The sequence below is a fragment of the Sinohyriopsis cumingii genome, chromosome 5 (genome assembly GCF_028554795.1).
Source record: "Sinohyriopsis cumingii isolate HCF-2022 chromosome 5, ASM2855479v2, whole genome shotgun sequence".
NCBI lineage: Eukaryota > Metazoa > Mollusca > Bivalvia > Unionida > Unionidae > Sinohyriopsis > Sinohyriopsis cumingii.
The window spans coordinates 87,638,217-87,651,514 of NC_142965.1; the positions used below are offsets into that span (position 1 = coordinate 87,638,217).

Consider the following 13,298-nt stretch of genomic DNA (forward strand, 5'->3'; position numbering starts at 1 on the left):
AAGAATAACAATTTAATACAATTTAAACGATATTAATTTCTCAACCAATCTTCTTCCTCTCGACCATGTAACAACCTATTTCATCACGTGATTATAGTGTTAGATGGCTTTCCCCTGTACTTGGTTTCTACTCATCTGTGTTCTACTCTGCCAATTCCTTTCCTCCTTCCGGCGTTCTCCGTACTACGATTCTTCCTATACTCTTCCCCTTCTTGTCTCCTTTTCTCCTCCTCCTTCTCTCGCTCTCTCTAGCGACTAGGCTTGTTCTCTGCCTACTGCCTTGTCCTATCCTGTCTCCCCTCTCCGAGACTTGGGACTTAACTACCCGGTAGATCTGTCCCCAAAAGCTTCCTGCGAAAAACACAAGGACGTTAACATGTTCCATTAGCCATCTCGCTTCACACTAAATCGTCAGTCAATCATCAGATAAAGGATATCTACATCTTCGGTCACGCATTAGTGCACATCGAAAAACCCACACGTTCTTATAGAAAACAACGTTGCAATAAAGAGCGGTATCCTACTTATCATATATACATCACTCAATTGCCTAACATTAATATATATATATATATATATATATATATATATATATATATATATATATATATATATATATATATATATATATTCTTAATCTCATTATTCTGAACACTATCACAACAATCAGAAGCATTTCTGTACATTACACTCCCACAAGTGTACACAAATATTCAAATATGCATATTATTTAATTCTACACACTGCAACCATTTTCAAAGTTACAATTCAATTCACCAGTTGCAAAATATAGAATATCACATGAATAAATACACTACGAAGTAACCAAAGAGCGAATTACAATATTAATTCTGACTATGAGCTAGCAATCTATATAATCATAGCTCATTTCTCAAGTACGCTTATAAATTGAACAATACAAAGGTAATTCTACGTACTAACAATTCTAGTAAGTAAATATACATACTGCACATAATTACAATTATAATGCCGTAATATTCTGCAACAGTTGAGCAAATAACTCACTGACCTTTACGAAGCTTTCTGTCCTTAGAATGTACTAAGGGTTTTCCTGCCAGTTCACGACTGGCTTCCTCTGAGTTGTATTGCTGCTTGACCAGTACGATGGCTTACAATCACTAATTCGTTCCCAGCCCAAATGACTGTTAAATTCTGGTTCGAATTGATGGCCCAATCCTTCCTCAGTTCCGATTGGATATCAATTGTACCCCAGTCGGTCTCGATTAACAGACGAGCCTCAGGCCATCTGTCAACGTGGGGAGATTTACAACAGCAACAAAGCTACTTTGTTCTAGAACAAAGCTTCCAACGTCTACATGTGAGTGAGTTTTGACATCCAACGAAGCGGGGCTCTTGTACAAACACGAATCGCTACGATAGCGGCAGGATACACATATCCACATGGCTGCGTACCCATTCCTTTGTTCCTGACTCACGGAATCGCGGGCAGGCAAACGTGACATTATCTTCGCTGTATCAATGATATACCACTAGTTGCATACATTTTTTCATTAAACTGAGAAGCGGGGAGTCTTGTTTCCTTTATATGTATATTTGATAGGAGAATCTGTTACAATCTGATTTGTGTACACGAAGTTTGTAAAGGTTTAAACGAGATAAGGTTCCTTTTTTCTGCGGATAACGCATAGGCCTGCTAACTCCACCTTGTGGCTGCGGCGGCACAATTTGTCCTTTCAAGGGACCATGCCCCTGACATGATCAATCTTTATAAGACCAAGTTTCACCAGCAAAGTCACGGCGAAGACACAATTTTTTTTAATTGTTGTCTTTTTTGCGAAACATAACAGTTGGGGACTATCAGGCCGCATTCATCAATGGACATCAACGTTCCTAAGCGATCAGAAAATCAATACCCGAGTTGGCAGCAAGGATACAGAAACCTTTGCTATAGAAAACGGTACCCCGCATGGAAGCGTGGTGAGACCAGCTTTATTCAATATCATGATGAATGATCGGGACCAATCTATTGATTAATCTAAAATAGATATCTCTCAGTTTGCTGATGATAGTCATATCTGGAAAGTGATACACCAATTCAGCGAAACCGATATCAGTGAACCCCATAATGGCCTCGATAGGATAGGACAATGAGCCGAAAAATGGGGTTTAAAGATTTGACCAGACAGAACCATTGGGGTTATTTTTTGTCTGTGCAAAAACACTCAAAATTAATTTTAATGCAATCTTACGTAAAATAAATTGTATCAAACGTTTTATCAGAAACAGACAGGAAATATACCGGCCACACTAAAATCTGTACAGATGGATGAAAAAAGTTAACAGATTATTATAGAAGAGATTCCGCCACATATATCCAAGGTGAGAGAACACTGTTTTAGGATACAGACTATTCGACGACTGCATTATGTACTGTGTGGAAGTTTGAGAAATTATCAAAGCCCTCAAATGGTTACTAACCACCAAAACAATAAAGAATGCATATGCAGCGGCTCTCTAAGTGTATTAAGATCACTGGGAACACACAACGCAACCAGAAGAGTAAACGTCCTAATGGAATGTAACCTCTTATTAAATCACTTGGAAAATCAATACAAAATAGTAGAATGTGTATGGATTCCATCCCAACTAGACATCCCAGCAAACGAAAGCGCAGACAGAGAAGCCAAATTAAACTACGGGAAGTACTTTCGCATATATAGAATATAGCAATCAAGAAATTTACAGCATAATTAAAAGGAAAACTGATACCAAACGGAAATCAACACGGGACATCAGTAAAAAAGGAAGAACACTACCTTAATAGTTAGAAGAGAGATCGGCAGATGAAGCGCGTAGCGACATCCTCATCCAAGTACTATTTTTTGCATACTTTTACCCACTTCATCCTTCATTATATTGTCCACAATTTCTTCTCTGTCAAACAATGTTTCTTAGCGATAAAGGAGCCACTAGCTCTTTGTGGAAATTTTGTTGTATCTGACGATACCATATCAATCATTTAAAAAGTATGTCTTCCCCTCGATCAATATTGTACCATTTCGTTTTGAATTTGTATTTATTGTTGGAAGGTTGACAATGACAAACACAAATATTATAAACGTGTGTATGTGTGTGTGTGTGTGTGTGTCTATGTTTGTGTAACTTTTGTTAAATAACTATACATATATGATGTGTAATTTTCGTTATTGACAGTAAATTGTACTGATTCTACAAACAATATAATTTTCGCTAATGTATTGGCCATTGGTGTGGATACTGTTTCAATAGGTAATAATCTATAAATAGATGCTGGCAAGGTAAATTCAGCCTTTATACCTGACATGTTCACAAGCTTGGAGTAATTTCTCATTAGCTGGTGGGATCAAGTGGGTTCTAAGGGGAATTACGTTATTTCACATTTGATGGATCGGTCAGGTGGGTTCATTTACGATGTGTCACGTAGTGAGTAGGAGGCAAATGTGTTTTAGCGTAGTACGCATGTAAATAAGATAACTGAGGAGTCGATTTATTTCCTGTTACCGTATTTAGCCCGCAGATGTATTGAATTATGTGTTTAGATACCACTTTAGATGAAACATTAGTTTAGAATATTTCAATGGAACTACAAATGGCTCAGTGGACTGAAATATTATTCTGGGACTATTGTGAATTAGATCAAAGGATGTACAATGCCATTTTGCTACATCATGATTCTTGGTAGAATTGTATATTCAAGAATCTGGAACTTATTCAGAACATTCGATACTGTAGGACTTGTAATACAATTTTCGGAATTATGTTGGATTTAATTCATAATTCTCTAAGTTCCTCCTCAATTGTTTTTGTTTTATAACTTTCAGATATTTAGTGAAATTTTGCAAAACATTTTGGTTTCGATTCTTATGGTACTTAGTTTATGACTATACGGTCATTACAGTGTTTATCGTACCTATCCTATAAATCCTTAAACGTTACAAACGTTCGACTGTGCTGTGTTTCGTATAAATTCATTTCGTCAGGTTACACTATTATCCAGTGCTGAATAAGACATCATCAGTTAATTTACGTTTGTAAGTATGTAAGATAAAAGCAGACTCGGATCTCCCAAATCGTCTTGCTTTGTTTTATATTATTCAGGCTCACTACAAATCAAGTACTTGTTTTCGTCCTTGAGGCGTCACCAACTACGCTGAAAATAAAGGCAAACATTGTATACCGTTTCCTCTATATCTGGAACATTTTGTCTCTCAAATGCATTAATGAAATTCAAAGCCAGATGTTGCCAGTTACATACTCCCATTTTAGTTGATTCCCACAGAATCTCACTTCACACTTTGATCTGTATATTGTCATCAGGATATCACCTTCAAATTTAAAAATGTAATTGTCAGGCATGTTTAATGTCCTGTATGAGAATAAATCTTTTCTCAAGATAACAACTTTTAATTTATTTAATCTTTGTAACTTCAGTAATGTGTTAACATTTTAAAGGTGTGCTAACCCAAATGTTTATTAAATTTATTTGAAACTGCTGTACCTGTTATTATTTATGTATTTAAACAAAATGTGAAGTAAAATGTTCTATGTTAAAATATTGAACCATGCCCTCAGTACGTCATGCATGAAACAGTTTGTCATGGTACAAATATATTAACATATTTTTTAATTATTTTTTCACTCTTAAGTTTTAATTTTATTATAATTTGTCACTCCGCTCTCGTCCTTTCATCTGTTGTCCAATTATATAATATTGTTACGTTGATGCAATCTTTGGATCTTTGAATTTGGTATTATGCATTTTCATGGCCTTTAACAGATGTTCTCGTTTACATTTTGAACATTTTACAATTATTGCTCATTTATATTTGACGATTTATTAGAGCAGTTTCAGGTCCGTAACTACTGGATGACTGTGAGAAGAAAATCTTTAAAAGTTACTCAGATGGCATCAAGTGTCCCTACGTCAATCACTGTGGTTAGTTTTTGAAGAATTATTTGTCATTGAGGATTTTATCGATGTGCTAATATTATCTGTAAGGAAATTTGTCCGTTGAAAATGAATAGTTGATAGAGTATGTAAGTGGTCCAGTGCTATTCCTTCTTCAAATGATGTTTGAAAGATATACGCAAGTGCTAATGATCGTATCAACGTCAATTTCCATTGCCTTGTATTTTATTTTAGATCTTGTCGACCAGCTTACAGTAAACTGTGCTCTATTGGCTTTACAGCTTTTTAATGAAACTTGAATCAACTTCATATGTTTAAATTGTTTAAATATTATTTAGTCTGTGATGGTTACCATTACCTTGTTAGAATATTGTACACAATGGAGTTAAATTATCATGCCATGAACTTTCTCGTTTCTGGTGCTGTAGTAGTAATGTTTCTAAAGCACCGTAGTAGTAGGGGTGAGTAGATAATATATACAAGAGCTGGCATTTTAATTAGCAAGTGCATCGTATCTTTTATATTTTGTTTTTCATGTGGGCTCGCCCACGTTTTAAAGATCGTATTATTTTAAAATGGATACGTGTGCTTCTTCTCTCATATCTTCTCTACTGAGACTTCAAATATGATAATCGTCAATCGTTTCTTTATACTGTACCAAAACAACTCATGATACGATTTAAAATTATGCTTATGGGGGATGCAGATAAAATCCTTGGTTGTGAACTCCGTGTGCGACACATATTTAATCATTGTTGCACTTGATTGCGGTAAAGTTTAACAAAGTATCGCTTTTTGAATATGTGGTAGTTTATGAATAGGTATACGTTTTACCTAGTTCATTTGGAAGGGTCTACTTAAATCGTTGGATGGGTGAGTATTTAAATAATTTATTGCATACTTATATATAACGAGATCTGCGATTCAATCCTATTTATTGTTTGCATTTTGGGACATTTCTATGGTATGTTAACATCGTTGTTTGTTTCATTTTTGGGGGGATGTTGTAATTGACATGAAGTTCATCCTATGGCAACTCACCCTTCCTATTTGTATCGGAGTGGTATAAAGCATAGAGACTCAAATATAAAGGAATTAGAGCAGCAGGCGGTTTAGATGTGACTTGTATTTGAAACCTGGGAAAGAAAGAGATACCATCCGATCACGTGTGACAATGAAAATTCTATGCATTTTTATTTTGCTTCTTGTTCGCGGTGGCTTCAGTATCCTAGATGGTATGACATGTAGTGACGTTGGGGCAGTCAAATTACGTTTAGAGGAAGAGAAGGAAAAACGTCTTCTGCTGGAAAATGATATAGAAATTTTGATGTTAAAAGTCGCAGATCTTACAAGGAGAGTAGAACAAACCAGGGAAGGTAAGTATTAATTCCTATATATTTTAAATAAAGATGAGAAACACTATTTTGAAAGGCGTATTTGCGAACGTCAATTATGTTGATCTGAGTGAAAATTGCTTATAAAAGGGACACTTCGATTACTCATATGTGACTGAATAGAAGCAAATATATAGACTTGTTGTCTGTGACGGAGGACTTGAATTGTCAGTGCAAATTCTGTGTCTTTGAACCAGAATACACACAACACACAGGCTTTGTCTCGAGGAATAACGCGTGAGACAAATCTATTCCATCAAAATTACATGATCACCAATTGTTTTATTCCCATCCGAGAGGAACTTCTACAAGAGGAAACCTGGAAAGAATTCAATAAGATATGAATGATCTTGAAAACATTTTTTTAAAAATCCTGTATATAAGAAAGGTAAATACATTTAATAAAGAGGATTATTATTTATTTATTCAAAGATGAGACAAAACTGCATGTTATGTATAACATTGCTTTTCAACTCCACTGACCATCTACGCACTATAGTGCACAAGCTAACAAATTCACTATACAAATATCCATTTAGAGTTGACTCCCATATTCCAACATCAGTTAGGGCAAGAAGTCGCCCTTACATTGTTGCCGTTTGTTTCAGTCCATTTATTCTGCTTCTCTGTATAATACACTGAGAGAGTAATTTTTACTTTGATTCATATACAGTCTTAAGAATACTGTAATTATTTGGGGGTTTTCTTTGTAAATTTAACACTTCAGCATTTTAGCGAACAGAAATATGTTAGGAATATTTTCTTCCATTATTTGCTGTTTGTGATTATTGATCCAATTTGGAATGTTTATCGCAGATCTCCAAAGCAATAAACGTCTGTATTCACTCTTATTTCACAAATTATTCATCAGCATATTAAATATTCTATGATTTTATAGAACCCATATCAGCCAGGTTAAAAAACAAAACGAAGACGCCGAAATGTACTCTGCTGTTAGATGTTGAACGGTGCAATTTAACATTTAAACCACGCTTGTACATTAGGTGGATTCCATGTTTCAGGTATAGTGCTCACCTCTCCCCAAACACCCGCTACCAGTTGACCAATACCCTTAGATTTGTTGTTGCTGTTTGTCTTATTTTGGGGTTTTATGCCATTTTTAGCACATGATGGCATGCATGGAGTAACGAGACCCTATGCGACAAGGTGGACATATTCATAAGTCATGTTGTCATTTATTCTTTTATTTCCCACTCAGAATACACATACATGCTTATTCGTGTAACCATCAATCTAATCAGTTCATAAAAGGAATGCTACAGTGAATCGATTACAATTCTAATAGTTTGAAAAGTTAACCTCGGTTAATTCAGCACGCACATCAGGCAACATATCTGACGTTCCCACAAAGGCGTGATAACTTAAGACCTGTTTTCTAAAACCACTATTATTATGACTGGTAACATAACATAAACTTCGTTGTCAAGATTTTCATTATAGCAAAACTCTTTGTAAATCATTATACTGTTCAACAATGTGACAGCAGCAAGTTAAAATTTAATTTCTGAAACATTATGATGCTTGCTTAACGACAGCCTTAAACTATATTATTGTTACAACTACAATAACCTGTTCTTAATTTACCCGTACTTGTGTACGCGGTAGGTTTTAATGTGGTATGGGTTGATGAGGACACGGTAATTCTTCATATTTTGTAGATTAACCTCTTGAAATGTTTTTGAGTACGAATTGCATTTGAATGTACAGCAACAGTGTAGACTACAGTCATATGACATGAGGGTAATTAAAAAGGATGAGTGATCCAGAAATGTTCTGGTATTGACTTAACATTTTACAAATATACTCAATGTAAAAGATAAATTAGATAAAAATCTCGATTTATATATCTTATCATTACAACTTGGATCAGAGTGTTTCCTGGAAAGCAAAACTTTTTTATGATATCAAAGGATGAGAATTGTTGCCTTCTCAAAATATATAATAGGAGAGAGAGAGAGAGAGAGAGAGAGAGAGAGAGAGAGAGAGAGAGAGAAAATATAACATATAGCATAATATGAGACACATTTCCATTTCAATCCTGCATTAATCCCAAATCTAAACAAATCTTCAAACACTGGTTTGGATAATTCTAAGCATTTAACGATACAGGTACATAGACGTATTTTCGCCTCTATAATATGTCACCGGAATGAACAACAAGCTTATATTAATAAAAATTCCATTATCAACACAAATCACTAGATCAGCTACTGGCATCCATATTTGTCTTTCAAAAGCCAGCCACTCTAGGCATAAGAAGATCCAATACACAACAATTGGTTCTATAATCGTGGAACATCTGCAAACCGCAGTCGAGATTCCTTCGTTTAACGAGAAATATATCAAATAAACAAATTTGCTTCTTCTATTAATAATACTGATTTTAAGACCATACGTATACAGAATAGTTTAGCTATGTATTAGTTGTTTACAATGAATAAAATTAAAAACGTCAATTTGGGTCAAGCATAAATGAGCACAGTTTTAGAAAAGGTCAAGCCCAACATACAATGTTACATTGCTATAGGATATAATGAACTAAAAAATAAAACTAATAAACAAAGGAAACAACTATTCATCACAATATATATATATATATATATATATATATATATATATATATATATATATATATATATATATATATATATATATATATATATATATATATATATATATATATATATATATAATTATTATTATTATTATTCTAGCTAGTGCCAATACTAGTTTTGTGAAAAGTATGTTAGGGCTCGGTATGAGACTTTCCGATTTGAGTCAATTTGGTCGCAAAAACGATTTACAGCAGAACCCATATAAACCACTCAGATGTTCAGATATTTTTTATTTGCATTTTTCGTTTTCCTTGCAGTCTCCCGACCCGTCTCAGCTCTACACGCTGCCTTTATGGTCTACCGAAGCACATCTTTAACTAGTTTGGGAATTAACCAGAAGGTTGCCTTTGACATAATTGTCACAAATGAGGGAAGATGATATTCGGCAATCACTGGAATATTTACCGCTCCGATCACAGGGACCTATTTCTTCACTTGGACAGCTACTAGCAGGGGTGATGTCTCTAATGGTGACCTGATTACGGGCATTGTTGTTAATGGGGAATACAAAGTCTTTGTAGCGAGTTCTGTTAGTGGTGGCTTCCATATGGGAAGCAACTCAGCCATATTTCGTTTAAATGAAACCGACACAGTATGGATAGGCGTTCAAGGTGGAACTGGGATGTATTCGGATTCAGTCAATGGCTGGTATTATCCATCATTCTCCGGATTTTTGTTACATTTCTAAAACTTTATCTTTGTGGGTTTTTTTATACAAAAAACTAATTAACATGTCCATGTGTGAAAAAAGTGTTGTTTAATTGTCAAATCTCCATATGCTTGTAGCAAATCAATAGCTCCTGAGCATGAGGAATTAGTTTTATAACGCTTGATGGGAACGCATGTTCATCCCAAAGTATGTAGACATATAAGGATGGTCTGACTAAATCGGAAACTCTGTCAGAGTATAATAAAGACTGTCACATTAAAATGAAAACTCTTGTCAGATTAAAATGACCATTACATTAAAATGAAGAATGTCACATTAAATTGAAAACTGTCTCTTTAATATGAAAACTCTTGTCACATTACATATAAGACTGTCAGATTAAAATCAGAATATTTATAATTATGTCTGTGGTTTCGTTTTGTTTTCGTTTAATTAAATATAGAGTCTGTTATAAAAAGACAATAGCAAGAGAAACTAGAGATTATGTGACATTGTGATGAAGTGTTTCAAGGTATTGCTCTTAAGCGTGTTACGTCAGTCTTCCTTAGATATTTCACTATGTAATATTTAAAGTTATACTAAACTGTGCAACAAACAACTTAATTGTAGCTACTGCCATTTGACTTATAAGCATTTATTCTTAACACATTTATCCATCTCTAATAATTGCACTTAGTGATGTTCTTACATTTTGCGATACCGTGAATGAGTGAGTGTCTTTTTCTGCAATAATAGTATTAAAAGTCACTTTCATGTTGTGTCTTTTTTTTTCTCTCAAACAGAACATGATATGGTCATGCAACGAGAATATTGTAACAGGAAATAACACGAACGGATATAAATCAAATGAAACAACTGAATAATGAAAGCAAATTAACACATTTTTTGATAAAGAAGTTCCATTTTCAAAAGTCACAATAACTTAAGTCAACACTGAAATGATTAAAAGCGAGCGACCTGATGCATATATTACTCAGATGCTATTAGACAATATACAAAGTTAAAAATAATTATAGCCTACGAGATGCAGTACGCGACAACGAAATCAATTACATATAATTGTTCTAATTCATCGCAAAATTATTTTTTTGCCTTATTTGTTGACAATACCTCAACTCTAAAACAAACTGGACACATATTTGAGTAAACTGAGAAAGCGAATAAAAGAAAATAGCCCTTATAATTCTTTACTTGTAATACTGAGTCTGGGTAATAAATATGAGATTTGTCCATGATTCCCTACTCAACAAGTCTGCGCTTACATTTTCATCCTCTTTGATTGTCTTGTTCGACGACGATCAAGTTGTAGTGTCAATGCTCCACGCATCAATCGAGCGTTAAATCTCCACATTGCCCTCAACCAGAAGACCTACAACACGTCGTTAATAACTGTTGACAGAATTCCACCCAGAGAAAGAAATTAAAAAAGAACAGAAGAGGACGCATACACCAAGTACGTACTCGGAAGTTGTGATGCCACTGTCTAGAAATATTGATCTGACCTTTTTAAATCTCTTGAATTTTATTTCAGAAATAGGAAAAAAAAGAAGAAGAAAATGAAGAAAGTATAATCGAAAAACTCTTACTATTGTCATTACAAAGACATAGTGGCATCGTGCTAATAACCTTCCCAGCAAAACAAAAGTAAAGACACTTGTGTGGCAGATAAAGTGTACTAACTATTCAGACCATGAGAGTGGAACAGGGAAGACAACTCGGTAGATGAAGATCACGAATTGTCAGGTCGTATATGCCTGGTATCGCTTCGGCATCTCTTTAGACGGAATTCCTTGCCTCTCTTGCGTCTAACCACTGGAATAGTTATTAAATTATTAGGGCAATGTAATTAAATATTACTTATTAACAAACATTACATGAAAGGAAAAAGCACATGCAATGCAATAGAACAAAAAGACAATCAGTATTACAATGAATATATCAATAAAAGGCAATGCACATAATAACATATCAAAATGAATAGATTCCTTCGAATAGGAGTACTTATTCATTAAAAATACTAAGTCTTCTCCTATTTCTTTGTAAATTCATGACCTAGATATGGTTTAAGATTAAATATCCTGATTAGGACAATTGGCCTGACTTTTATCATATAAAAGGTAAATAAACACCTCTACCACTATACCCAGTCACGTAAGGCGTCAATATCTGAACATTGATAAATAATCCATAGGACATTAGTATCCCCACATCAGCACTATAAGGCTACACAAGGTTAGAAAACGAGCTAGGAAATTCTAGTATATGTAAGACCCAAAATTAAGAGTTATGAGGTGGTCAAGCCCAAACCATCAGGTGCCTCGCACAATGCAGACTTACTAGAAACACATTAGTAAACCATATTAATTATTTATACGTTGTCAACATTGCCGGATAAATACAAAACTTTTGACCCGAAAACTAACTCACATAATGTGGTTATAAGTCTAAAGCCATCAGGCCCTGTCACACAATATAGCACAATTTAGAACAAATCCCAACTCAAAACTCTAATTCAACTGCCATGATTATACTAAAACTAATTAGTTGTCTCATTTCAGGACTTCTTTTTGAGTTCTTTACTATATGAAACCAATGCACAGATAATCTGCTATTAAAAATGGAGAGGACGACAACATTTTGTTTTTCTGCTCAAGCTGTCTAAAACAAACTACTCACTGATACAAAGCGACTCGAATTGGCGTTGTGGCAGCTCCAGTGCCCTCTTGCATGTCTTCTCCGGCTGGACATGAAAGCTAATTAGGATCACTGCTCGCATTAAAGCGCACTGGTGTAAAGCTCTAATTCTCTCCTGTGCGATAAATCGAAGATACAGCGGTGAGGCAATTAACCAGTCGAACATGCCAGAATAAGCGAAAACGACGTTAATACAAAGTAAGTAAGAAAACAATCTGGCTAATCATCTTTGACACGTCGACATTCTAAAAGGATTCATACACATAACCGTATGGAGCTCCAGATGCATCTGGAATATGCAAGCCGCCTCCTTGACAAGCTAGTCATGGAAACCGTTCAGGAAGCCAAGAATTTGCAGGAAGAAAGGAAAAAAAGTAGAGGAGGAAAAGAAAATGAAGTTACTGCCTCATCTGATGATGCGGTAGCCTCCATTGTCAAGCCTGTGGCGAATACACCTCCTGAGCAGAGAAGAGTACTGAGCCTTGGATTTGCCATTACCACATAGACCACAGCCACGACAGCAGCATACGTTGGCACATCGACGATTTCAGAGGGAAATAAGAACTTCAACAGTCCCTCAAAAGCAAGATTGGTGCACTGACACCACACATCCAAATCTGGACTTCCTAACGTCACCATTTCATGGGAAAATGAACGAAGTAGTCCCTGCATGTGTGGTGCAACGCCTGGGAAATGTCGGCATTGACCAGGTGCACTGGAGTAAAAACAGAAAAGGCCCTTTTTAGATCCAACCAGATCTCTAGAAAAGAGATACTAATCAATGTGCATAAAATTTTTGTGATTGTGTATATATGAGTCTGTCTATTTTCCCTAACAAACATCACTTTCCCTTCTCTTATGTGTGTTTGAATGTATGTGAGACCTTAGTAGTGTGTCTATAAACGCTTACTAGCTATGCTTGTACGATAATGTGATTGTTAGGTTTGGTGATCGTATGTACTTGTATGTGTATG

The 13,298-nt window shown here is 35.1% G+C and overlaps 1 protein-coding gene across 1 annotated transcript; it reads left to right on the forward strand.

The window, feature by feature from the left end:
• Positions 1–6,044: 6,044 nt before the first annotated feature.
• On the forward strand, positions 6,045–10,032 carry LOC149799686 (uncharacterized). Its single transcript, XM_089957111.1, has 2 exons — positions 6,045–6,306; positions 9,218–10,032. Exons 1-2 carry the CDS (start codon positions 6,105–6,107, stop codon positions 9,337–9,339), a joined length of 324 nt encoding a protein of 107 aa, XP_089813237.1. The 5' UTR covers positions 6,045–6,104; the 3' UTR covers positions 9,340–10,032.
• Positions 10,033–13,298: the final 3,266 nt, after the last annotated feature.

Bases quoted from the DNA above. Each gene is read 5' to 3' on its own strand.
- LOC149799686 (XM_089957111.1), top strand. From the start codon at position 6,105: ATGAAAATTCTATGCATTTTTATTTTGCTTCTTGTTCGCGGTGGCTTC. The intron at 6,307-9,217 runs GTAAGTATTAAT...TTTTCCTTGCAG, and splicing joins AGTAGAACAAACCAGGGAAG to TCTCCCGACCCGTCTCAGCT.